Genomic DNA, 26878 nt, shown 5'->3' on the forward strand with positions numbered 1-26878 from the left:
AGGTACACAATTCCTTCGGTTCTAGATTGCACAGTTCCCTTAAGCGATTTAGTGACTGACTTGAAAAAGCGTGTACCACCTAGGCAGACTGAGAGTCAGAGTAACTCCCCTTTCTCCTTCCCCCGCCCCTCTCCCGGCAGACAGGGACTGCCACGTCATGTGACTCATTGGCACCACCAATCAGCTCCGCTCCGAGATATTCAAATCAGCAGCGCGGCAGTTGTGCAGACCCGGACGCCAGGCTGAGGTTCCAGCTACAGCGCTATTTCCGCCGCCTCCATGGACTCTGCCTGGCACTGACAGCATGGAGGATCACGGTGCTCCTCTTGGACCTTACCGGGCCACCAAGCTGGTAAGAGCGTGGACGATCGCTGGAGGACAGGGACCAGGAACCTAGGTCTCCTGAGGGACCCAGAGATCCTGCGGACCTGGGTTTATGAGGGATTTAGGTTTCCTGAGGAGACTCGGAGATACTGGATTCTTGATGAACCAGAGATTTGGTACCCTGAGGGACACCAGGACCCCAGATTTCCGAGAACGGTACTGAGGGACACTCGTTAGTCATGGCACTGAGTTGCACTCCACTCTGGTCTCTCTCAGCTTCAGATCCAAAGTGCAGTGCCCCAAAGCTGCACAATTTTCTGGCTCTTCAGAACAGCTGCACAGGTATCTTCCTTTCCCTGATTCACAAATACCATTGTTAGTCACTTTTCATGTGTTATTTGCTGCCTCCCGGAATTAGAAATTAAAGTTTCAAATCAGAAGTTCAGGCATGGCTCTCTAAAATTTATTAAAGGACATGTATGCTAAGTAGCACTAGAAAAGAACTGTTGAAGCTGAAGCTAAACCCAGAGTACTTTTAGTAACCTCTGAGGGTTGTCACCAGGGCTGTGCATTTGGATTTCCTATCCTATAAAGTAGTATACTTCTGGTTATGAGACATGAAGAGATTCACCTAACCTTGTTTTCCACACTGGCACAATGGGCTTGTGGGACATGCCCACTTTAAGAGATTTCCTAAAAATAAACTGTGAGAATGTGTGGAAGGCTATAGAATAATATGCAAGTTATCCTCTCACAAATGCCTGTTCTACTTCACCAGTGTGGAAACCAAGGTTCAAAGAAGGCACTCTCCTGAAGACATATAAATGGTAAATGGATGAACTAAAAGATTCACCTCTTTCTGGCATGGTGATCTTGACATATATTCTACTGCTCAGCAAGTAGTTGGTAGTTATGTTTATCAATATAAAGGATAGAATTTAGTGCTGAAAGGTACCTTAATGATGTAATCTTGACACATTAAAAATTTACTATCTTAGATGAAAGTAACACAAAAAATTTTAAAAAATTCACTAAGTACTTACAAATACTTTACATAAAGTCTTCTTTATTACCACATGGTAAATATTAGTATAAGGATATTGAGGTACAGAGAAGAAAAGAACAAAGATTTATAAACAAAAAGTAAATCTTAAGCAAATCTTAAATGTTTCACTCTGGGACTTTATAAACACCCTGCATTTCAAAACTGTTCTGTGCTGTCTTTATGTTCAGAGTCACATGTCACTTTTAGAAGTTCAATAAAGTTTCTTGAATGTAAGTAATAGAGAGGTGTGGGAAGAAAAGAAATGCAGTTCAGCAGTAAATTCAGTGTTGTGATACCAGGGTGAGATATATGACACAGTAGTAATATAATTCACAGTCTCATAAATCAGGTCAATGATCTGATTTCTAATGTATGACTTTTTCTGTTAAAAAAGTGATGTATTCATTGTATTCCACCACTTTTATATTCTAGTACTAATGTCTCAAATCTAGACATTTGACTGAGGGTAGTTCAGAAAACAAATACTTTTTAATGCATGGGTTCATTAAATGTACGATGAATTCATTTATTTTATCATTATATATAAGGATAAATATATCCTATGTTTTATATATATATCCTATGTTCCATTTATTTATTTATTTTGAGACAAGTCTTTCTATGTGGCCCTGGGTGTCCTGGTACTCACCATGAAGGACAGGCTGGTTTTGAACTCACTTAGATCCAACAGCCTTTGCCACCATTCCCAGAACTACAGGGATTTTCATAAGAGACACTATACTAAATGCCTGGCATTAAAAGCACTTTGCCATTATAACTGTTACATGCCAGAAGTTTTATTTGACTAGTACAATTATTGAGTACAGATTCTAGACAGAACTTGTTACACCTGGTCTTTTGTTGCTATTGCTTCTCATTCGTTTGTTTGGATTTTATTCTGTGATAGACTATGGCATCCGTTCTATGTTTAATTTGGGGACAGGGTTTCACTAAGTTTTGCAGGTTGTTTTTTTAACTCATTCTGCATCCCATCTAAGACCTGAACATAACAAACTTCATGCCTCAGCCTCTGAAATTGCAGACCCACCTAAACCTGGATTTGAATGCTTGTGTTAATCATTTAGACTAACATGCAACCTGTGGGTTGTGACCCCTTTGGGGGTCATATATCAGATATACTGCATACCAGATATTTGCATTAAAATTCATAACAGTAGCAAATTACAGTTATGAAGTGGCAACAAAATAATTTTATTGTTGGGATTCACCTAATGAGGAACTGTATTAAAGGTCATAGCATCAGGAAGGTTGACAACCATTACTTAGATATATGATCTTGGTCTAGCTGTCCATCTGTGCTTCCTTTTTCTTATATGAATAATGCAGTAATAGTAACTTCATAAGACTATAAGAATATTTACAATTAAATAATGAATACGAAGCATATTATTAATGTTAAAGTAAAAAACTAGTTCGAGGCCAGCCTGGTCTACAAGAGCTAGTTCCAGGACAGGCTCTAAAAAAAAAAAAAAAAAAAAAAAAAAAAAAAAAAAAAAAAAAAAAAAAAAAAGCTGCAGAGAAACCCTGTCTCGAAAAACCAAAAAAAAAAAAAAAAAAAAAAAAGGAAAGTAAAAAAACTAATAGAAAATGTTTATCTAGGACTAAGAAACAGGTTTATACAGTTCTTTTCATTCCTAAATTTCCTAAGTGGAATACCCAATGAATGTATAGTTAAAAAAAAAAAAGCCTATTACAAAGAAAATATTATTTTGGCATTAGAATTAATAATAAATTAGTGAGATATAAGATTTTATGTAGCACAGATAAGATGATTACTTCAAAGCCGGGCGGTGGTGGCGCACACCTTTAATCCCAGCACTCGGGAGGCAGAGGCAGGCGGATCTCTGAGTTCGAGGCCAGACTGGTCTACAAGAGCTAGTTCCAGGACAGGCTCTAGAAACTACAGGGAAACCCTGTCGAAAAAAAATGATTTCTTCAAGGATATTTACGGTATAATCAGTTGTGGAATAAAGAATTTTCTTTGTCTTAATAATTTTCTTTATTTCTTTTGGTTATTTTGAGATAGGGACTCATGTAGTCAAAATTAGCCTAAAACGGGCTACATACCCAAATCAATGAGATTTCACTTTTTTGTATGATGTTTTTTGAATGATATTTTTCTTCTCTTCACAGTGGAATGAAGTAACCACATCTTTTCGAGTAGGAATGCCTTTAAGAAAACATAGACAACATTTAAAAAAATATAGCAATTGTTTCACTGCAGAAGAAGCAGTAGATTGGCTTTATGATCTATTAAGAAATAATAGTAATTTTGGTCCTGAAGTTACAAGACAACAGACTATTCAACTATTAAGAAAATTTCTTAAGAATCATGTGATTGAAGATATCAAAGGTAGATGGGGATCGGAAAACCTTGACGACAACAATCAACTGTTCAGGTACTGAATAGATGTGTAATTATAAAATCTAATTAGTTCTGCTCCCAGCATTTTACTTAAGGGAAATAGTCTCCCCTGGTAAAGAGCCCCAAAATAGTCATTCAATACCAAATGGACATCCTTGAAATCATATGTATACAAGTAACTTCATATGAACTGAGCAAGATGCATTGATCTATTTAGAATATTCATATACAATATGTATGTGAATTTGAGAGAGTAAGGAGGGGTACAAGGGAAGTGTTGCAGGGTGGAAAGAGAAGGGTGAAATCATGTAATTATGTTTTAATTTCAAGAATGAAAAATTAAATACAAATAAGAAAAAATCCTGAAATTACATTGAAATTGTAGCTTCACATTTGTTATGTTTTAATAGCAATAACAGCTTCTTTCAGAGAAATAATATTATTTTAGAAAGGTATTGTTGATCTTTTTTTCCACTTTCATTGAAAACAGATTTTTTTCATATAATATGCTCTAAGTAAGGTTTCCTCCCTCCCATTTCCAGTTCCCACCTCCACTCACACCCAGAGCCACAACCTTTATTCTCTTCTTAGAAAACAAAATATATCTAAGGAGTAGTAATAAAATAAAATAAGATAAATGAACAAATAATTTAAAATATGATAAAACAGCCAAACAAGAAAAAGTACAAGAAACCCAAATAGTTGCTGAGACATACACATTCACACACTCAGGAATCCCATTGAAACCAAAATTGGAAGTAATAATATATATGCAAAGGACTTGTAATGTAGAAAAAAACAAAAACAAAAAACAATGTCTTGTCTTAACATTATGAGACAAAGAAACTCCAAAGATGTGGTTGAATTTGCTTTGTGTTTGTTATCTGCTGCTGGGCATGGATCCTACTCTTAAGAGTGTTGTTTTCCCAGGGAGGCCCTTTGGAGAAAACTTAAGTTTTCATTTTCAAGTGGTTATCGATTGGAATTAGCTTCTGGGTTAGGAATGGGTATGTATCTGCTCTTCCTTTCAGCTCTAGGACCATCCGATGCAGGCATGTTTAGATCCTGTGTGTTTTGTCAGTCTTTGTGAATTCATGTGCCAGTACTGTTGTATCTAGAAGGCCTTGACTGATGTCTTTGATCCCCTATGTCTCTTACTTCACCTTCTCTTCCTTAGAATCCCTGAGCCCTGAGGGGTGGGATTTGATGAAGACCTTCTATTTATGACTGTGTGTTCCAAGGTCTCTCGCTCTTTGCATAATATCTGGCTGTGTGAGTCTCTGTATTTATTCCTATCTGCTGCAGGAGAAAGCTTCTCTGATGATAGTTAAGCTTGACACTGATGTTTGAGCATAACAGAATGTCATTAGAAGTCATTTTATTGCTACATTTTGTTTTGTTTTGTTTTAAAACAGTAGTATTTGGATTTTTCCTATGTCCCTGGCTTATCTAGTCTCAAATTTTGGTTGATTACTCCCAAAGGTTTTTGCCTCCATCGCACTAGCATACCTTGTAGGGAGGACACATCGTAGATGAAAGGGTGATGTAGGATGTCTTTCTGTATGCTATGACTATGTGTTTCTCTTATTGGTTGATGAATAAAGCTGTTTCAGGCAATGACCAGTAAGAATATACCTAGGCAGGAAATCGAAACAATGATAAGGAGAGAGAGAGTAGGTAGAAGGGAGATGCCACCTATCCGCTGGGGAAGTGAAATGCCAGGGTATCCTGGTAAGCCACAACCATGTGGTGATACATAGATTAATAGAAATTTATAAGAAAGAGCTATCCAGTAAGACACCTAAGCCATTGGCTAAACAATTGTAACTGATATTAAGCCTCAGAGTGGTTATTTCATAAGCAGCTGTGGAGACCCGGTGGTCAGAGAGGAACCAGTCAAGTGGGATTTGCAGAACGGAGAGAAATCTCCATCTACAAAAGGGTTTGTGTCTAGGTTGGTGTTTACATTTCTCTTTTGATGCTAGGACATGGAGGTGAAGACTCTAGGTAAACATCAGCTTAACTTCTCCATGTTCCAATGAGTTGTGTAGGTGTTGTCTTCAGCGACAGAGTTGAATTTAAAGGACAGGAGGTAAAGTGAAGATCTGAAGATTGCCTACCTGCTTTCCTGGCTTACATACTTCCCAGGGAGTGCCTATGGACGTTGGAGACTGAGACACAGGATTGGGGTAAAGAGGGCAGGTGTAGGGGAAGATAGTCATGATCTTCTGGAGATGGGAGCAGAGAGGAAGGGGAGATGGCAGTAGGTGGTGTACTACAGAGTTCAGATTATTAGACTGTGGGATTAGATTTGGATGAGAGCAGAGTGAAGGTCTAGAGATTGCCTAGTATTGCTGTTCTTAAGTAATTAAAACTATGTAGAAAAACTGTTATGGTTGAAAGTTGTGAGCTACAAAGTTCATAATTTTGAGTGTTAAGTAGTGTAGTATAAAGCAGAAGTTGGAAGGATAACATTACTAGTGTGTGTACATGTTATGAAAGTCAGAACGTTTCAATGATGTTATTATTGACATTAAATTTCATAAATTCTCTAATTCCAAACAAATTTATGGGTCTTTGTCTTTAAATGATATATAATTATTATAATAACATGCAATAAAATGGTAGAGTATTTTATGTAACAAAATCAGTGCTGGCATTGGTAGAGTGCTTGTCATGAATGTTCTCTATGCCCAAGACCCTGGGTCTGGTCCACCACAGCACTTTATTTTAATATATTTATTTTAAGTTTTTGGAGACAGGGTGTTTATGTAGCTTTTGGTGCCTGTCCTGGAACTAGCTTTTATAGACCAGGTTGGTCTCAAACGCACAGAAATCCACCTGCCTCTGCCTCCTGAGTTCTGGGATTAAAGGTGTGCACCACTACCACATGGCTTGTTGCTTCATTTCTAAAAACTGCCATTGTTTACCCTATAAACCTCATGTCACAATCTCTGAAGTTTAGATTTTACCTAAGAGTCCTTTCAATATCTATAAACCTATGAGTTAATGGCTTATTTGAATTACCATAAATGACAGGTTCTAATTAAAAATCATTTTTACACTAAAAATAAAGAACTCTTAATCAATTTTATTTGACTATTATTTCACTCATAATTTCATATATTTTCTTCATTATTGTTAAACACTTTCAATATAATATATACCAGAGAGAGAGAGAGAGAGAGAGAGAGAGAGAGAGAGAGAGGAGAGAGAAGAGAGAGGAGAGAGGAGACAGAGAGGAGAAGAGAGACAGAGACACAACAAGAAATCAACCACAGGATATAGAAACTGCTTAATTATTTGTGTACGTCCCAGTTTAATCTCTAAGAAAGTTGAGCAGGGATTCATTAAGCCCTATTTGCAAATGAGAATGCTGAGACCCTGCTTCAACAAATGTTGCTTTATATTTCTGAAAGTTTTTTCTCCTTAAAGCACTGTATACACTTATTATACTAATTAATAAACTCCCAGATATCTTCTGATCTTAGTTCCATCTTGTGTTACGTCATAGCCTAGCAGAAAAGCAGAAGGACAAGCATTGCAAAGAGGCAAACATGAAAGTTTCTTATGTTTTGGTAATAGTATTTGAGTCATGCTGGAACCAGAATTCCCTCAAAAGAAGCATTAATCTATCTTAAAAGCCCAACCACCTTGGTATCCATTACCTAGGGATACAATTTCACCTGAGTTTCAGACAGGGCAAAACATAATACCTTTTTATCAAAGGATTTTCAACATACAAGTGAATTTCAGTAACAAGCATATGAAAAGTGTGTGGCATTCTTTCCCCTTCTTAGTTACAGCACAACAGTTTTGCAGTCTGGGCCCTTTCCTCACTTTGACCTTGTTCCTTCAGTGTCTCATTCTGTGTCTTTACTTGCTTTCCTACCATTATCAAACATCTCAAATAAATGTACCATCAGTTTTGGAGTAATTTTTTTAAATCTCCTACTAGATATAAACTTAAATATAGCATATTGAGAGTCATTATTGTTAGTGTTCAGGCATCTGTGCTAGCCTGTCCTTAGGGTCTTCACAGAAGCCACTCAGCACTCCCTGTACACAGTTGCTACTGTTCCCTTATAAAAGGCAGGCTTTGCTCACCTCCCATCTTTTTCTCTTCCACCACTCTTGTCCCCAGGGACTGATCTCTGCACCCCTCCACCCCCCTTTGTCCCTTCTCTGTCCCCATTTCTGTCCTTTTTCTCTTCCAATAAACCTCCCATGGGAGCCCTGATGTATGCTGTGATGTTTTCCAGCCACTCCTCCAAAGAGGCAGGCCTTTGCACTTCTCTTCCTCCTCCCTTTTTATTCCCCTCCCCCAATAAACCCTCCACGTGAGCCCTGTCCTATGATGGCATCTCTCTCTCTCTTGCTCTTTTTTAAATTATAGCAACTGTCATCTTTAACATAAGTTTTTGTCCTTTTGTTTTGTTTCCAAATGAGTGACATTCTTCCCTATAGTTGTCTTTATTAGTCCCTTCTCCACTTTGAACATGGTGGAATTATTAAACTCTGTCATACTACCTAGTACTCTAATCTGTATATTTCTTCCTCCAATATGAATATCCTTTATTAGATTTTTTTTACTTGGATTTTAAAGTTGTATTTTATGTGTATGGATGTTTTCCCCAAATGTATGTCTGTATGCCAAGTGTGTGCAGAGATGATAAAAAATAGGAGGGCACATGATCCCCTTAGACTGTGAGCCACCATGTGAGTGCTGGGAACCAAAACCAGGTCCTCTGGACATTCAACCAGTGCTTTCAACCACTGAGCCAGCCCCCTTCACTGGAGTTTGTATAGCTCATCAACTAATCTCACTGCCTCTAGACTTCCAATGATTGTCTTAGTTAGGGTTTCTATTGCTATGATAAAATGTCATGACCAAAAGCAAGTTGGGAAGAAAAGGGTTTATTTGGCTTACACCTCAGCATTGATGTTCAAGGACGTCAGGACAAGAACTCAAACAGGGAAGGATCTCGGAGGCAGGATGTAGATGTCATGAAAGGGAGCTGCTTACTGGCTTGCCCAGCCTGCTTCCTTATACAATCCAGGACCACCATCCAAGGGATGGCACCACACACCTTGGATTGGGCCCTCTGCCATTGATCACTAATTGAGAAAATGCCTTACAGCTGGGTCTCATGGAATCCTTTCCTCATCTGAGGTCCCCTCCTCTCTGATGATTGTAGCTTGTGTCAAGTTGTTGCACAAAACCAACCTGTACAATGATTAAAAAACAGAAATTATGGGGCTGGAGAGATAGCTCAGTTGTTAAGAGCATTGCCTGCTCTTCCAAAGGTCCTGAGTTCAATTCCCAGCAACCACATGGTGGCTCACAACCATCTGTAATGAGGTCTGGTGCCCTCTTCTGGCCTGCAAATATACACACAGACAGAATATTGTATACATAATAAATAAATAAATAAATAAATATTTTTTTGAAAAACAGAAATTATAAAGTGACCATAAATAAAGTTTCAAAAAATATGAAATCTTATTAGGGAAAATTTTAAAATTATTACTGAAAAGAAAAGAAATAGAAAAGCAGACCATGTTTATAGGTAAGATAAGAAAACTCTAAAATTCATCTTGATAAAGGTCTAAGACATTTCAAAGAAGAAGGGGAGAAGATTTCCTCACCTGATAATTGAGTCTAAAACAATTACATACAAAGAAAACACATTAATACATAGGTAGAAATTTGATAAAAATGTATTTGTAATCCCATCAACACTACAGAAACAATGTAATGAGATATAGTTGAAAAGGATGCTTTTGTATAATTTAATGTCATTTGTTGTTCTTCCCATTTGGTGTGTAATCAGATATAATCACAGCCACTTGGGATGTAGGTGCTTCAGAATCAGAAGTCTAAAATTATTCGTAGTTACATAGGTGTTTAAGAGTAGCCTGGGCTAGAGACTATTTTTCAAAAAGCAAACAAAAAAGGTTGGGGATGGAGAGATAGTTCAGCACTTAGAAGCACACACTGCTCTTTCAGAGGGTATGAGTTCAATTCCCAGCTCAAGGTGAATCTGATGATTCTGGCCTCTGAAGGCACCTATGCCCACATGTATATACCTACACACAGATACATAATTAAATATTCTTCAAAGCAAAACATTATACCTGTTTTAAATACCTCAGTATGAAAAATAAAATTTATATGGGATAATCTAAAAATTATAACTAGGAAAGAGCTTCTAATGCCACTAAAATGTTAAGTATGAATTTAATGTGTAATTAAAAAAAACAAAAGAGAAAAACACACAAGACTATGCCATTTACATATATTTATTGAAAGCCTAAATGTACACACAGATGCAAAAAAAAGGTAAGTTTATGATTTCCTTTAAGAGAGGGTTAAAAATTTAAATAGGCCAAGGACTTTCTTGTACTTAAAAATGGAGAAGTATTTGGTGAAATATCAACAATTTCATTGCTTGATTGTTGTATATATAGATGTTGGTTTATATTCTGCTCTATTTGTGCCATTGAAATATTTCACATTAAGATGATAAAAATGTATCATAGTCAAAAGAAGCAAGAGACTGCATCCTAATATTAGGACAAACTGTCGAAAGGCTGGAATTATATCCAACTCGTTCTTTCTTCCTTCCTTCCTTTCTTTCTTTCTTTCTTTCTTTCTTTCTTTCTTTCTTTCTTTCTTTCTTTCTCTTTCTTTCTTTTGTTCGTTCATTCATTCATTCTTTCTCTTTTTCTTTCTTTCTTCTTTTTTTTTTTTACTTTTTGTTTTTTGAGACAGATTTTCTCTGTGCAGCCCTGGCTGTCCGGGAACCTGTCCTCTCAACCAGGATGGCACCAAACCCACAGGCCTCTGTCTCCTGAGTGCTAGGATTAAAAGTGTGTGCCACCCTTGCCTAACTATGATGTTTTTCTTAAAGTGATATAAAAACAATATTCTAGCATTATTTATATTTAAGTATTACTTCTTCAACCAGACTAATCCTAATTGTAGCCCTGTACTGTATACAAGCAAAACTGAAATGTGCACAGCATTTTAAAGAAAGCGAGAAACTACTAAAATACTTTAAATGTTTATTGGTAATATTTACTTATGTAGAATCTTCATTACTTGATAATGTAATTAAATCAGATTCTTTGTGTGACTTCAAATGTACTCTAAAAGTTTATTTTTTATCATATACTATTTAACTCCATATTATTTTTAAACCAGATTTCCTGCAACTTCTCCACTTAAAACTCTTCCACAAAGACATACAGAAATCAGGAGAACAAGCAAAGAGTACTTTTCCAGAGATAAAGACAGTATTTTTAAATTGCGAAACTTATCTCGTAAAACCCCTAAGAAGCGTGGATTGCATTTCTCTCAGGTAAAATATCCTTTCATTATCCAGAAGTTTCAATAGCATTGTCGTAAGTCTCATAATAAGATTGTTAAAGTTAAAATGTATGATGCTTTAATATTTGAAGACAATCTTGTAATTCCTTACATTAAAATCTTTTTTTAAAAAAGTGTGAATGCATTTGGGACGTACAGAAACAGTGCTGAATTCAGTAATGAGTTTATAAAAGAAAAGGATTGCTCTAATTTAATATTTTGTCATTTGTTATTCCTATTTGGTGTATTAATTAGATTTCCACCACTGTGATAAAATACCCAAGAATTGATCTCCAAGTAAACAAGTTAAACCTTAGATTTCAGAAGTTTCGGTCCATATTCTCTAGTCTCTGTTATTTTTGGTCTTATGACAAGGCACTGCAATCATAATAAGAGCATGGAGTGGAGGTGCTACTTACAGCAGGAATTGCCCGGATTGGGGTACCAATAGCTCGCTGCTCCAAAGGATTGCTGCCTGCGATTCAGCTTCTTTGCACCACACCTTGCCTCTGAAAGGTTGCATCACCTAGTAAGTTCAGGTTAGAGACCAACTTCAATATGGGTCAATTGCAGTATATTCATTATTTAAACAATAGCTGCATAATTACATAACTCTTCAGTTTGTCTCTGCCACTACTCCTTTATAATGATAACCAAACTATAAAGTACATAGATATGTAGTTGATTTGGATGTGTTGAAAAAGGTACAAAATTTAAAACCTTTGCTATGTTTCCCATTTCTTTCTCACACATTGTAACATAGTACACTTTAACTAATAAAATTACAAGTATGAAAAACCCTGACTCAATAAATAAAGTGGAAATCCATCAAGGAAGACAGCAAATGTTAAATTCAGTCTGATACAAGAAAGGAAGGAAAGAGGGAAGGAGAGAGGAGAGAGAGAGCGCGCGCGCGCGCGCGAGAGAGAGAGAGAGAGAGAGAGAGAGAGAGAGAGAGAGAGAGAGAACAAGCAAACAAAAAATCCTGTGTTTAAAGTGTTCAACTTTCCTTTATTTTGTGTATAGACTGTTGTAAACAGAGACTGCTCATTCATTTTCCAGCCTCCTAGACCTGAACAATCACACAAGAAACTATATTAATTACATACTGGCCAACGAGCTCAGGCTTATTAACTAACTCTTACACCTTAAATTAACCCATTTCTATTAATATGTGTATCGCAATGAGGCTGTGGCTTATCAGTAAGGGTCAGGGGTCTGTCTCTTTCGTCAGCTACATGTTGTCTGTCTGGCTCCACCTACTCTCTCTTTATTTCTCTTCCAGTCTGGCTATATTCTGCCATGCCATCGGCCAAAGCACCTTTATTTATTAACCAATAAAAGCAACACATATATAGAATGGCATCCCACATCAGACTGTAACAAACCAAAACAATTTTTTTTCTTAAGGAAAATACAGAAAACATAAATCATGAGAAGATAATCAATGAAGACCAAGAAAACCCAGCTGACAAGAGAGAAATAAGCCAAGAAGATGTTGAAGAAGTTTGGAGATACATTCTCATGACCTAGTAAGACAAAATTGAGCTGTAGTTAAGATTGTTAAGTACGTGGATTATAAATTTGATTTTTTATCCAAATCTTCAAATGAATAAAAACCTTATTTTTAAAAATTAGAATTTTAATACACTTGTATGATTTTTAGTAATTGATCTGGGTACAGATCCAGTACACAAAGAAAAGTTTCACCTTTTTAATTAAAGTCATCACTGTAGTTTGAGATTTTTATTGGATTCCTCTGAATTTTGTTGAGTAAGAATATATATGTAAAAGTAGATCGTAAATATAATTCTTGAATTTTTGACAAAAGAAAAATAAAGTAAACTGGTGGCTTTGTTTGTTTCAAGTCATATTCACATTTATATTCTATTCCTTCATTTTATAAAGAAAAAATATTTATACACTTCTTTTTAGCCTGCAAAGCATTTTAGGTGTACCATCTATAGAAGACCTCATAAACCCAGATGAAGTAATTCCTCAATATATAATGTACAACATGTCCAATACAAGTAAGCATGGAGTGGTTGTGCTACAAGACAAATCAGGTAGGTGTTTAGAAAAATTTGGGGATATTTTTAAACTTGGTAACCAAAGTTGGCTTCATAGGGCAATGTAGACACCCAGATATAGAAAACAGAATCCTTTCCAAGGCTACATTCATTTACTTTTTAAAATTAAATTTTTTTAAATAAACATTTTTAAAAATAAACATTGTTCATACTATCATAAGAAAATATTTAGTTGCTAACATTAATTAATGCATGACTTTAGAAAGATAACATGGATAAGCATCTGAAATGTAGACAAAAAAAGAAATTATTATTAACCATTATTAGGTTTGAAAAAGCTGGATATGGTACCAACTTAATATTTTAAGCAGATATTGGTGTAAAAGTTCCCTAATATTCAGACATTGTTAATTTTGGTCAGAGGCTTCACCTAAATCAGTAATAGTCATGTAGCATAGTAATAGGACTAAAGAGAAGTAATGGGATAAATAAAGATGAGAATTAGTTTATATGCAAATAGACCTTTCTCATATAATTAATTCTTGATTTGGGGTAGCTAATCTGTACTCAACTAGTGCTTAGCTCAGCTGGTAAAAATCCTAGGTGCTAAACCAAGTATAATATTAAAAAAAATACTATCATAAAACATCTATGACTTAATATACATTTTTGATTTTTGTATCTAGAGGATCTTCCACACTGGGTATTATCAGCTATGAAGTGCCTTGCAAATTGTAAGTTAAACCACAAGTGTGTGTGTGTGTGGTATATTATGTTGAAAGTGTTTAACAATAATGAAGAAATATTTGAAATTATGAGTGAAATAATAGTCAAATAGAATTGATAAGGAGTTCTTTATTTTCAGTGTAAAAAATGATTCTTAATTAGAACCTGTCATTTATGGTTCAATTCAAATAAGTCATAAACTCATAGGTTTATAGATATTGAAAGGACTCTTAGGTAAAATCTAAACTACAGTGATTGTGACATGAGGTTTATAGGCTTAACAATGGCAGTTTAGAAATGAAGCAACAAGCCAGGTGGTGGTGGTGCATACCTTTAATCCCGGAACTCAGGAGGCAGAGGCAGGTGGATTTCTGTGCGTTTGAGACCAACCTGGTCTATAAGAGCTAGTTCCAGGACAGGCACCAAAAGCTACAGAGACAACCTGGCCCCCCAAAGCTTAAAATAAATAAATAAATAAATAAATAAGGAGCAACATAGGAGTAGAAGATGTTAAATCAGAATCCAAGTTTCATAAACCCCATGTCCATACTTTCCCAAGGTAGATTACTTCATAGGATGTATTAATAGAAAATGCTGTTAGTTATTTACAAACCACTGTTTAGCATTTTATTGCTCAACCTTTTTCTTAGTAAACATTAATAGTTGGTTTACAAAATTCTTACTGCTTTCAAAATATATTTTAAAAATTTGCAAAGGTATTTGCTTTCATGATACATTTATCTAATTATTCTTTATCATTAAAAATCGGGAGTTGGATATTAGAGTAAGATCCTGAAAGATCAGAGAAGCAGCAGAACAGTGACCAGTAATTTTTTATCTCTTCTGTTCCTCCATCCAGAAAGGTTGAGATCCTCTCTCAGTCCAGCCTTCCTGTTTCACATCTGTCCACAGTCCTCCAAACATCTGCAGTTAATTTTGGTCAGCTAATGGCTAGCTCTGCCCTCTGACTCAAACAGGCTTTATTTTCAAAATGAAATTAAAATATTATGCAACACGTTTAAGTCATCAAAAGTTAAAATGTATTTTAGAAATTTTAGTGATTGCTGGAGTTTTTTAAAGTTACTACTTTTGGAAATGTAATAGAATTTTGTAAAAGTCAAAGATTATATTCCTTTTTGTATGTCAAAATAACAGAAGAGCAAAAGAAATAGCAATTATACAAATAAGTTACAAAAACATTTTATTCGTGGAATTAGATAAAGAGCCTGTGGTTTTAAGCATGGACTTTTGATTATCTTCCCTAATCAACTGTCCTGCTCTCCTATACCTCATGATTAACAACATAGATAAGCATTCTCAGAGGCATTTATCTTCCATCTTTAGAGATTTCTGTCTTCCCTCTCTTCCAAGCTCGTATGATACCTAGATAATAATAAGTATATAGCTTATTGGATTTTAGTTAATTGTAATGTGTTATCTAGAGTCTATAGTAGTGGTTCTGAACCTGTGGGTTACATTCCCTCTGTTAAATCTCTATCTCCAAAAATATTAACATTGCAATTCATAACAGCAAAATTACAGTCCTGAAGTAGCAATGACATTTATTTTATGGTTGTGGGTCAGCACAACATAGGATGTCTACTAAAGGATCTATATGGATCTAAAGGAACTACTGGTCTATATGAAGAATAATCTTGAAAATTAGTCTGAAGAATACTACCTACAACTTTTTTCCCAGAGATGAAAATTAGTATTATCTGAAATCAAACCTAAATTATCAAACTATAAATTCTTCTTTTTATTTCTAGTGAACCTGTGTTTTCTGTGTTAGAAACTGTACTGTTGATTATTTAATATTCTATATATTAAAAATATTTATGTCCGCTTTAGAAAAATACCTTGTTTGGGCTCTAGAAAATTCAATATTAGTTTTTAAAGTATTATGTTTGTGATTTGTTTTTTTCTTTAATCATTTTAAAGTGTGTATGCTTACAACTTGTGTAGCCATACAAAAGTTTGGAAACAGAAAAACAAAACTTTATTTGGCTCAAATAAAAGGTTTTTGGTAAGGATAACTCAATGATATGAGTTAGCGAGAGCCTTAAAGTTCTAGCTCTTAAGACTTTCATTCAGGGTTCAATTAAAGAAACTATGAATAGCTAAAGGGGGCTAAAATTCTGAGGGTAAAGAAGTCTACTCACAACAGGAATCACCCATCTTTGTTCCTTTATTCTTCTCTATTCAATCCATCATTTCTCATTGTTCTTTGTTCTACCCATTTTACAAATGTTTCCAGTCATATATATCCTTAACACCAACAATTCCCAAGTCCTAGCAGATTCCAGGGTCAGAGTTCTTTTGCCCCATAGAAAGTCAGATAAGGAATTTTACATACACACAGATCCATGGGAGTGGCTAGGACAAGGCTTGTGAACTCCTTAAAGGAGAATGTTAGTTAAGAAAGTAATTAAATAATCAGGGAAATCTAGACGGGAAGGTTAGTATGCTGTACTACATATTTAGTGGTCAGTAAAGGGCTAAAAGGTTTATTTCTAGCATGCCGTGTTTTTCCTCTCCCAGCATGCATGAGGTAATCAGGTAACTAAGCAACCTACATAAACAGGTAGAAGCCTTGGCTCTAGATCAGGTAACTCCTATACCAGATACTGCAGTTTCTATGGGCTTACAGGTTTTGAGTACACACCTAAGCAGTAAAGACAAGGGGAAGAACCAGGCCTCTAAAATGATCAGCTCCTGGGTGTGCTGTTATCAACTGTTCTCTTTGGTGGGTGATTGTGGGGTAAAACAGAGTAGCAGCTCAGGCAAGCAGTAATTCTATATCCTTGGAGATCTGTGAATATCTTAAATGAAATGCTCTACACCTGGACCCTAAGCACTGACCAAATGCCTGCTAATAAAGATAATTGCAGGAAAGTAGATCTCTGTGTTTATGTAGAAAAGAGAAATGGAAGCCTGGCAGTGGGAAACTATTCTGAACTAAGGAATTAATTCCCCAACGTGTAACAGAAAGGGAAGTCAGCTCCAGCGAAAAATCTACAGCAAAAGACTATTCACAAAGCAATAATGCCAAAAAGCCTTGCTTTTTGTTTTAGCCTTTATCAGATCTCTTGGTTCTGATAAGTTGCTTGTGAAAAGATGACTGAGAAATCACTGTATAATGTTGCAGCTTGTAGCAATGAGTACATACTTCCTTCACTAGGGAGATGTTCCCAAGACTCCAGTGCAGTTGAATCTTTTTTGTAAACCATGTCCCAGAAGATTTTTATAGGAAAGAGTCCCAGGTCATAGTTTATAGATGCTAAATTAGAGACCCCAGAGTGAAGAGAAACACTAAAAAAGAAGTCCCATACTAGCTCAGAATTGAGCTAGTTATTTATTTAGGGGTAGACTCACAGATCACAATTTTCTGCTGAAAAGGGAAACAGCAACCAAATCCTGCAGCTAGAAAAGAGGCCAGATGAGCGCTTTACTTTGGCATATATAGTATAAGAGGCCATACCCAAGTAGGCAGGTAACTTAAAGGCTACTGGTGGTGGGAATTCCTACAGCACCAGAGCAAATAATTCTATGGCAATATGTTCCTACTTCTCCTTGATGAGTACTAGACTGTGTACAGAAGTTTATATTTTTCATAGATCAACAATGTTTAATAATTATGATTCAATAGTAGTATTAAGTTTAAAAAGTAATATGGCAAAATATTAAAATTATTAAGAATTTTAAAGAGGATAAATTTATTCATAAAAGTACTGACATACAAAAGATAGTTTAGAATTATTTGTATTATTCTTGTCTTCACAAAATAAATTGCAACAAAATCTCACTAAAATTAATTGATGATTTTAAATATATCCATAAATTTTTCTTTCTTATAGTTTTTCATATGTTAAAAAATATTAAAACAAAATACCAGCCAGAGGCTGCTTAAAGTGATATCCAGTGAAATGATGAGACCTGAGCTGATGAACTGCATATAGTGTAACATGAATTGTTAAACATACATCCCTCATGAAATACAATCTTAAACTTAGGTGTACTTTTAATTGTATTAAATTGGAATATAGATTTCCCAATATTTTTTTTGCCTTCTGCTTCTTAGGGCCAAGAAGTAATGAAACCAACAATCCAACTTATGTTGGATTTGAACGTGATGTATTCAGAACAATTGCAGATTATTTTCTAGATCTCCCTGAACCTCTACTTACATTTAAATATTATGAATTATTTGTGAACATTATGGGTATGTATAAATTTTACTTTTTACTTAAATTTATTCTATTAAAATTTCAAGTTTCCTTGAAGTTAAAGGTCTGAAATATGAATGTGGTGGGCTATAACTATTTCAAATACTATATGCTAGTTCAAATGGTTCAAATATGCTGTAACACTAGTTGTCTTGAAATGGACTAACATATAGCTATGTAGTTGTGACACAGCTTCCTAGACTTAGCCTTGATCCTACAGGAGAAAGGCTCATAATCACAAGACTGTTCTTATTTCTGGTTCTGGCAACAATTAAGTTCCCTATGCTCCCACACTTATGCTCAGCCAATTACCAATTAAAACGTTTATTTGAACCCCTCTGTAATTCTCTCATGAAATCCTGGAAAGTAATTATGTTTGATATTTTGTTTTAAAAAGGATAGAACTCAAAAACAGACAGAAAGAAGAAATGCACATGGAAGGAGTTGGGGTACCAGGCTCTGTACCCTCTCAGGAACACACCTGAACATCTGTGTGTTCATCAACCCAAAGCTGCCTTAGCTTCACTGTTTCAGAATTTTAAGTAAATTTTATTAGCTAGGTATGATTGATTAACTTATCATTTTATGCTATTAAACTCAATCTCCAGCCCCCTTTCCTTCCCAAGGGGTTGTAGGTAATGGTTTTATGTGACTAGCCATGAGTTACATTAGCACAAACTCATGTATGTTGAAATAGCTCCTCATGAATAACAATACTGACCACTCAGGAAATTCCAAGGATTTTAGGAGTTCTATGCCAGTAACCAAGAACAGAGACCAAATATATAGTCTCCATGTGCTGTTTACATACTCCTGGACTCAACGAATCCACATTCAAAAAGGTTTTGTTTTCAATGTAGCTCCAGAGAATTTGCGGAGGGGGAGGGTTCCTTGTCATTATTCTGTAAGCAATAAACATATACATAATGCTTGCTTTGTGTTAGTTATATATGTAATCTAGAGATTTTGTTTTATGTTTGTTTGATTTTTGTTTTTTGAGACAGGGTTTCTCTTAAATAAATGACTATGTTACATGTATGTGCATAGAGCACCATTTTATATATGTGAAGATTTTGTTCATGTGCATCCCTGGAACCAGTCTTCCCATGAACACCAAGATGATTATATGCGTACTTCTATATACAGGTGTCTTATAATTGAAAGATTTCAAATACTAGTAGGATTAAAACATTTTATCCTGATTCAATTCTTCTAATTAGGCTGTTAAATTAATTTTTAGATAATTTATATCATAAATTTAAATATTACTAGTCAGTCTTGCATGTTTATAACTGAATGTTGCATGAGTCTATTGAAAAGGCTTCCAAATTAAGGAACTTCTATGTGTTCTCTACTAACAGTGTATATAATAGTGATGCTTTTTTTTTTAACTTTATTTTTGTTTGTTTTTATTCACTGTCTTGCACTTGCATCTTAATTTTTGTTTCATTTTCTGGTAGTTGTTTGTGGCTACGTCACAGTTTCAGATAGAGCAAGTGGGATACATAAAATCCATGATGATCCACCGTCTTCAAATATCCATCATTTAAGTGATTTGAATTCCTTCAAATCAACTGAATGTCTGCTACTGAGTCTGCTTCACAAAGACAAAAGCAGTGAAGAATTGGATTCTTCTAAGAGACTGCAACGAAGTGATCAAGGATTTCAAGAAAGATATGCCAAGAAAATGCAGCTAGTTAATTTAATAAACAGAAGAGCTAGTACCAACGACATAATGGGAGGAAGCTGTCATAATTTAATAGGCTTAAGTAATTCACATGCCCTATCCTCTAACATCAAACCAAGGTGTTCTTCTTTGGAAGGAATTATAGATATGTCAGAGAATTCAAGTAAAAAGACATCCAGTATCTTCTACCAGTCTTTTCTGAACATAGAAGAACAAAATCGTAATCAACCTTTAGTGCCAATGCCCAAACAGAAATCTCTATTTAATCTTCACTCAGAAGAAAATATTCAGCAGTCATACTGTGTTAGTCTTAAAAGAAGCTCTGCTTTGACTGTTCAAGACCAAGGGGAGTTATATAAAGAAAAATATAATTCAAAACAGCTTTGTAGATCTCAGAGTTTGCTTTTAAGAAGTAGTACAAGACAGAATAGATATATCAATACACCAGTGGCTGAAATTATAATGAAACCACATGTTGCCCAAGGCAGTACAAGTGTGCAAAGTGAGCTCGGAGAGTCTGGTACCACAATCAATAAAAGACTGTGCAAAAGCACAGTAGAACTTTCAGAGAATTCTTTACTTCCAGCTGCTTCTGTGTTGACTGGCACTCAAAGTAAGGCTGTTTTCAGTGCATGCAATGTTAACGTTTAATGTTTACTAACTCTGCTTTGTATTCCTGACTTTTCTTGTCTGAAATTGCTTTTTTATTTCTTGAAAAGAAATTTTTATAAAAGACTGATGATGGCATAACCAATGTTTATTCTACCCTACTTAAAGCACTTAATTTCTTTTCCTTTAATTTTACTTATTCTGTGCCACTTTATATATAAATGAAGGGTTTTAGTACTTAGAAATAGGTTGTAAAATGATAGTGATTATCTTACTATACTTTTAGAGAATGGAAATTTGTAACTCTTTTTTTTTTTGTAACTCTTAATTAAAAGGAAAATACTGTCAATATATTAGACTCTTAATATGACTGCACATTCTATTTATTTGAAAATTATTATCACTGATGATTTTTGGGGGATGGGGGTCACTTTCCCTTCTAGGTTTGCTGCAGCCTCATTTAGAGAGAGTTGCCATCAATGCTCTACAGTTATGTTGTTTGTTACTTCCCCCACCAAATCGTAGAAAGCTTCAACTCTTAATGCGCATGACTTCTCGAATGAGTCAAAATGTTGATATGCCCAAACTTCATGAAGAAATGGGTACAAGATCATTGGTAAGTTGATTTATATATATAATTTTACTATATTATATATAGTCCTCAAGAATTTCATACATGTGTATAATGTGTTTTGACTGTATCTACTCCCTATTCCTATATTATATATGCATATATGTGTGTGTATATATGTGTATGTATATGTATATATACATATTCTCCAACTTTATATTCTCATTTTTAAATAACTCATTGAATCCAATTATGTTGCTCATATATACATGGTTATAGGGCCATTCACTGGAACATCATTGGCCTACCTGGGCCAAATTCCTAAAGAAAACTGACAGGAGGACCAATGGAACCAAATTGAAGTTCCCGATATTAATCCACACACCTATGAACACCTGATTTTTGACTAAGAAGCAATAAATATCAAACGGCAAAAAAAGCAAATTTAACAAATGGAGTGCTTGCATAACTGGACATCAACATGCAGAAAAATGAAAACAGAACCATATCTATCACCATGAACAAAACTCAAGTCCAGATGGATCAAAGAAGACCTCAACATAAAGCCAGCCACACTAAACCTCATAGAACAGAAATTGGGAAGTACACTTGAATGCACTGGCACAGGTGACCACTTCCTAAATATAACCCCAGTAGCACAGACATTGAGAGAAACAATTAATAAATGGGACCTCCTGAAATGGAAAAGCTTCAGTAAAGCAAAGGGCATGGTCAACAAGACTAAACGGCAGCTTACAAAATGTTAAAGGATCGTTACCAACCCCACATCGGACAGTGGTCTGCTCTCTAAAATAAACAAAGAACTCAAGAAATTGGTCACCAAAAGAAGAAATAATCCAATTAAAAAAATGGATTACAGACCTAAACGAGAACTCTCAACAGAGGAATCTAAAATAGCTGAAAGACACATAAGGAAATGTTCAACATCCTTAGCCATCAGAGAAATGCAAATCAAAACAACTCTGTGATTCCAGCTTATACCTGTAAGAATGACCAAGATCCAAAACACTGATGACAACTTGTGTTGGAAAGGTTGTTGGGTAAAGGGAACATTCCTGCATTGCTAGTGGGAGTGCAAGCAGGTACAGCCCCTTTGGTTATCAGTGTGGTGATTTCTCAGAAAATTAGGAAACAACCTTCCTCAAGATAGGCAATACCACTTTTGGGTATATACCCAAAGGATGCTCAATCTTACCACAAGGGCATGTGCTCAACTATGTTCATAGCAGCTTTGTTTGTCATAGTCAGAACCTGGAAACAACCTAATGCCCCTCAAGCAAAGAATAAATAAGGAAAATGTTGAATATTTGCACAATGGAGTACTGCACAACAGAAAAAAAAATAATGACACCTTAAAATTTGCATGTAAATAGATGGATCTAGAAAATATATTGAGTGAGGTAACCCAGACCTAGAAAGATAAATGTCATGTGTACTCACTCATAATTGGTTCTTAGACATAAAGCAAAGAAAACCAGCCTACAAATCACAATCCCAGAGAACCTAGGAAACAATTAGGACCCTTTTAGAGACATACATGGATCTAATATACAAGGGAAGTAGAAAAGACAAGATCTCCTGAGTAAATTGGGAGCATGGGGACCATGGGAGAGGGTAGAAAGGGAGGAGAGAGGCAGGGAAGGGAATAAGAGAAATCAATAAGAAAAAAAAAAAAAACCATTAACAAAAGGAGTACAGCTTTAAACAGAGAATTCTCAACAGAAGAATGTCAAATGGCCGAAATACACTTAAATGACTGTTCAGCATCCATATTCATCAGGGCAATGCAAATCAAAATGACTCTAAGATACACCTGTCAGAATAACTAGTTAAAAAACACTAATGACACCTTATATTGGAAAAGATCTGGAGTAAGGGGAACATTCTTCCATTGTTGGTGGGAGTGCAAACTTGTACAGCCACTCTGGAAATTAGTATAGTGGTTTCTCAGAAAATTGGGAATCAATCTACCTCAAGACCCAGTTGTACCAATCTTAGGCATACACACAAAGGATGCTCAATCACACCACAAGGACACTTGCTCAATTATGTTTATAGCAGTATTATTCATAATTGCCAGAACAAGGAAGCAACCTAGATGCCCCTAAAACATCTACCTCAGTCCAAAATGGCCAGGCTGTCTCAAGAAATCTCAGAATGAGACTGTGACTGCTGTTTTATAATCCTCTCTAGTTCTGGGAATAAAGATGTGTACCACTGGAATTAAAGGCATGCACCATGTGATTCCTATGGCAAAGTAGTGTAGCTATTGAGATTAACGGTGTCGGTCATACTGCTGTCTGTAAGGCTGACCTTACTCTTTGATCTTCAGGCAAGCTTTATTTGTTAAAATACAAATGAAATGCTAGTAGTACACACACAATACACACACAACAGACACACCACACACACCACACATATACACACCACACATATACACACCACACATACACACACCACATACACACCACACATATACACACCACACACACACCACACACACCACACATACACACACACACACAGGATTCAGGGAACATTATAGAAGAGGCAAAGATCACGGAAAATTTGAATGAAACAGAGTATTTGGGATAGGACAGGACTAATAAATTCAAACTCCCAGCAACAGTTGCCTGCAGAAGATCAAACCAATCAACATTCCAGCATTGAGGTGGAGGGATTTTCATGAGTCTGTTTTCCTCTACTATATTTTCAACACTTGAGATTCTCTCTTCCATCTCTTGTATTCTGCTCTTTATGCCTGCATTTGTGATTCCTGAACATTTTCTTATGGTTGTGGGGTGCTTAGCTGGCTGGCTGGTCATTCACCTCTTGGTCCCCCATCTCTGAGGTTTTGTTAGTGTGGTTTATGTATGTGTGGCAGTGGGGCTAGAGGGTGGAGAGTGTTTCTTATACTGGATTTATAATGTTTCTCATCATGGTTTATTAACTAAAAAATGATCAAGCTATTTGAAAGTACTGCTTGTGTGATACTTTTATCTTATAATGCTTTTGTTATAAAAACTTTCAACAATAAAATAAAATACAAAGTATTTTTAAATCACTTGAAAGAAAACAAAGCACCCCCTGAAAAGTAAAGCCATGTGTACAAAGCACAAAATAGAGTTTAATAGTTCTGCAGGTTAAGTTCTTAGTTTTTATTTGTATGATTGGTCAGTTCATTGTTGTTTTATTTTATGCCAAGTATTTGTATTTAAAAGTTAGTTAAACTTAAAAACAAAACAACCCTAAAATCTTGACCTTGTCTAGAGAAAACAATGTTACACAAATTCTTTGTACTTTTACCTCTTCATGTATTCCATGTGTTATATATTCTTTTTTTTGTGGTTTTTTTGGAATTAGTTTAATAAAATATGATCTGTTCTCTAACAGCTTTTGGCTTAAGGATTATATCTCTATATTAATAGAACCCATGGTATTTATTAATAAAACTATAAAAATGAAAGGAAAACCCACTAAACATACTCCATTGGAAATTTGTCAACAAAAATACATAACAAATGCCTTTTAGAGTACTGTAATATAATAGAATTCTTTCCTTCATAACTATAATAAATTATTTCCACATGCTCTAAACTGAACTCTGCTTATCACTTGGTCCCCACACATCATGTAATACAAATCGGAAATTACTGATATTGTCGTTTATATGAAATCTTAAGTTCTTAAGTTGTCATCATTTTGTAGGTTATACAAACTTTTTCTCGGTGTGTGCTGTGTTGTACTGAAGAAGTGGATCTTGATGAGCTTCTGGCTTCAAGATTAATATCTTTCCTAATGGATCATCACCAGGAAATTCTTCAAGTACCCACTTATTTACAGACTGCTGTGGAGAAGCATCTTGACTACATTCGAAAGGGCCATGTAGGTATTTTAACCTTAAGAACATCTCTGCACTAGTTATTCACTAGTAGCAAATTTGTCTCAGAGTCAAATTGGATACTAATAAGCTCACATGAACATTCACTAAATCAGGAATATATAGAGCCTATAGATTCACACAGCACTGAGACTCTTCTTGGTCTTTCATCATTAATTTGGCTAGACAAAACTTCATGACTCCACCCTCAACTCTGGGATTACAGAAACATGCTTCTTTGCATGTTTTTAGTAGATGTTGGGGATCCAAACTCAAGTCCTCATGCCTGCATGGGAAACATTTTACCCATTAAGCCATCTCCTCAGACCCTACATATGGACCCTTAATTGTCTAATGAAAATCTGAGAGTAAGTTTGATGGAAAGAGTCTTATTCTGATACATTCTATATAGTTAAAACAGAATTCATTCTGAAGAAAAGAAGAAGGCTAAAATACATAGAATGGAAAAAAGTCAGAAAAAGAAAAAAAGCACTAAGCAGCAGATATCCACCATAATGAGGCATTGGCTGACAAGCACATTTTGTTTGTGCTTTTTCTTATGTATATTATTATAATATTGTACTGACCATAAATATAACTGTACCTTAAACTTCAATATCCATAAATGCATGGGCTCTGATTGTCCTCTGGTTCTCAACAATGGATCAATGGTTCATTACTAAGTCAAAATATTAGTGGTTTAAACTGAATTAAAACACCATTTAGATTGCTATGTTTCATACTTCAAATAATAAAATAAATGATTAAGAGTGAGACTAATAGCTACCTTTAGTGCTTCTGTGTACATTTTCTCGTGTAATCTTCATTTTAATGATGAGTAAACAGACCTGAAGTTAATTTGGCACTATAAACTAGTATGCTTTAGCGTTTGGATTTAGATCCTGCTCACTTGCTCTACTGTATATTCAGTTTTCTTAACAAACTGAATGTTTTATTGAAGGAAAATGATAGATATTAGATTCTACCAAAAATTCATAGGAAAAAATAAAACCAGAACATACAGATTTTCACTGTTTTGATTTCTTCACTGACAGTTTAAAAATCCTGGAGATGAACAAGTTGTTCCTTTGCCAACATATTCTTACTGTAATCAGATTAGTACTCAAGAATTTGATAAGCAGAAAGTTTCAACTTCTCAAGCTGCAATTGAAGAACTTTTGGAGAATATTATTAGAAGTAAAAGCTTGCCACCAAAGGAGAAAAGAAAAAAACTGAAGCAGGTACAAGGATGCCCAATCCATCTTACAAACGTTTTCTAGTTTGTGATCAGGGATTGCTATTTTTAATGACATTTTGAGATAAAATTTTAACTTTTAAATATGTAGCTTATATATTGTTGTTCATTATGTTCTTAAAGTATATGAGTGTTTATTTCATTTTACTCTATCTTAAATTTAAAATAATGATAATATTAATTAACTCTCTTTTATTTTACTTGTATTTTGTATAATTATACTTTGAATTAATCTGAGAAAGCTTATGTAAAATCTGGATTATAATATCTCTGAATGAATCATCCCTACCACTGTTTAAAACTCAGGTCTAAAGCTCAGTAACTACATCATTCGAGAAAGAACAAAGCCTGAGAAACTCAAGAGAGAAATAAAAACTGCACCAACTTCCTCTGGCCTTCATAGGCTTTATCAGAAAGATTTGGGTTTCGAGTGAGAATTAACAGAAAAGAATCCTAGAGTTTTACTTACAGGAGTCTGGAGGCTTTTATAACGTTACCTTCACAAATGCGCAGAGTAGTAAGTGCCAGATGAAAAGATACTTGACAAACTTCATCTAGGTAAATAATACTCAAGAGTTTCTAATATTCTTCTCCTCATTTTTAAGTTTCAGAAGGAATATCCCTTGATATATCAGAAAAGATTTCCAACCACTGAGAGTGAAGCAGCGCTTTTGGATGCCAAACCTACCATCAAGCAACCAATGCTGAATTTAAGAAACCCAAAGCTTCACCGTCTGCGATACTGA

General features: G+C 35.2%; 1 protein-coding gene across 3 annotated transcripts; it reads left to right on the top strand.

Moving 5' to 3' along the window:
* Window positions 1-241: 241 nt before the first annotated feature.
* Depdc1 (DEP domain containing 1) lies at window positions 242-26878 on the top strand. Of its 3 annotated transcripts, none has more exons than XM_038311692.1 (12): window positions 242-352; window positions 3524-3789; window positions 10963-11119; window positions 12538-12659; window positions 13063-13193; window positions 13844-13891; window positions 17965-18105; window positions 19570-20409; window positions 20849-21021; window positions 24706-24882; window positions 25933-26118; window positions 26738-26878. In XM_038311692.1, the coding sequence occupies exons 1-12, from the start codon at window positions 305-307 to the stop codon at window positions 26876-26878; spliced, it is 2430 nt and encodes an 809-aa protein (XP_038167620.1). In that variant the 5' UTR covers window positions 242-304. The 3 variants fall into 3 exon arrangements, with proteins under 3 accessions (XP_038167620.1, XP_038167621.1, XP_038167622.1); XM_038311693.1 differs by having other exon boundaries at window positions 26744-26878; XM_038311694.1 differs by lacking the exon at window positions 19570-20409.

Source organism: Arvicola amphibius, chromosome 14 (assembly GCF_903992535.2).
Source record: "Arvicola amphibius chromosome 14, mArvAmp1.2, whole genome shotgun sequence".
Classification (NCBI taxonomy): domain Eukaryota; kingdom Metazoa; phylum Chordata; class Mammalia; order Rodentia; family Cricetidae; genus Arvicola; species Arvicola amphibius.

Bases quoted from the DNA above. Each gene is read 5' to 3' on its own strand.
- Depdc1 (XM_038311692.1), top strand. From the start codon at position 305: ATGGAGGATCACGGTGCTCCTCTTGGACCTTACCGGGCCACCAAGCTG. The intron at 20,410-20,848 runs GTAAGGCTGTTT...TTTCCCTTCTAG, and splicing joins TGTGTTGACTGGCACTCAAA to GTTTGCTGCAGCCTCATTTA. The intron at 24,883-25,932 runs GTAGGTATTTTA...CTTCACTGACAG, and splicing joins ACTACATTCGAAAGGGCCAT to TTTAAAAATCCTGGAGATGA.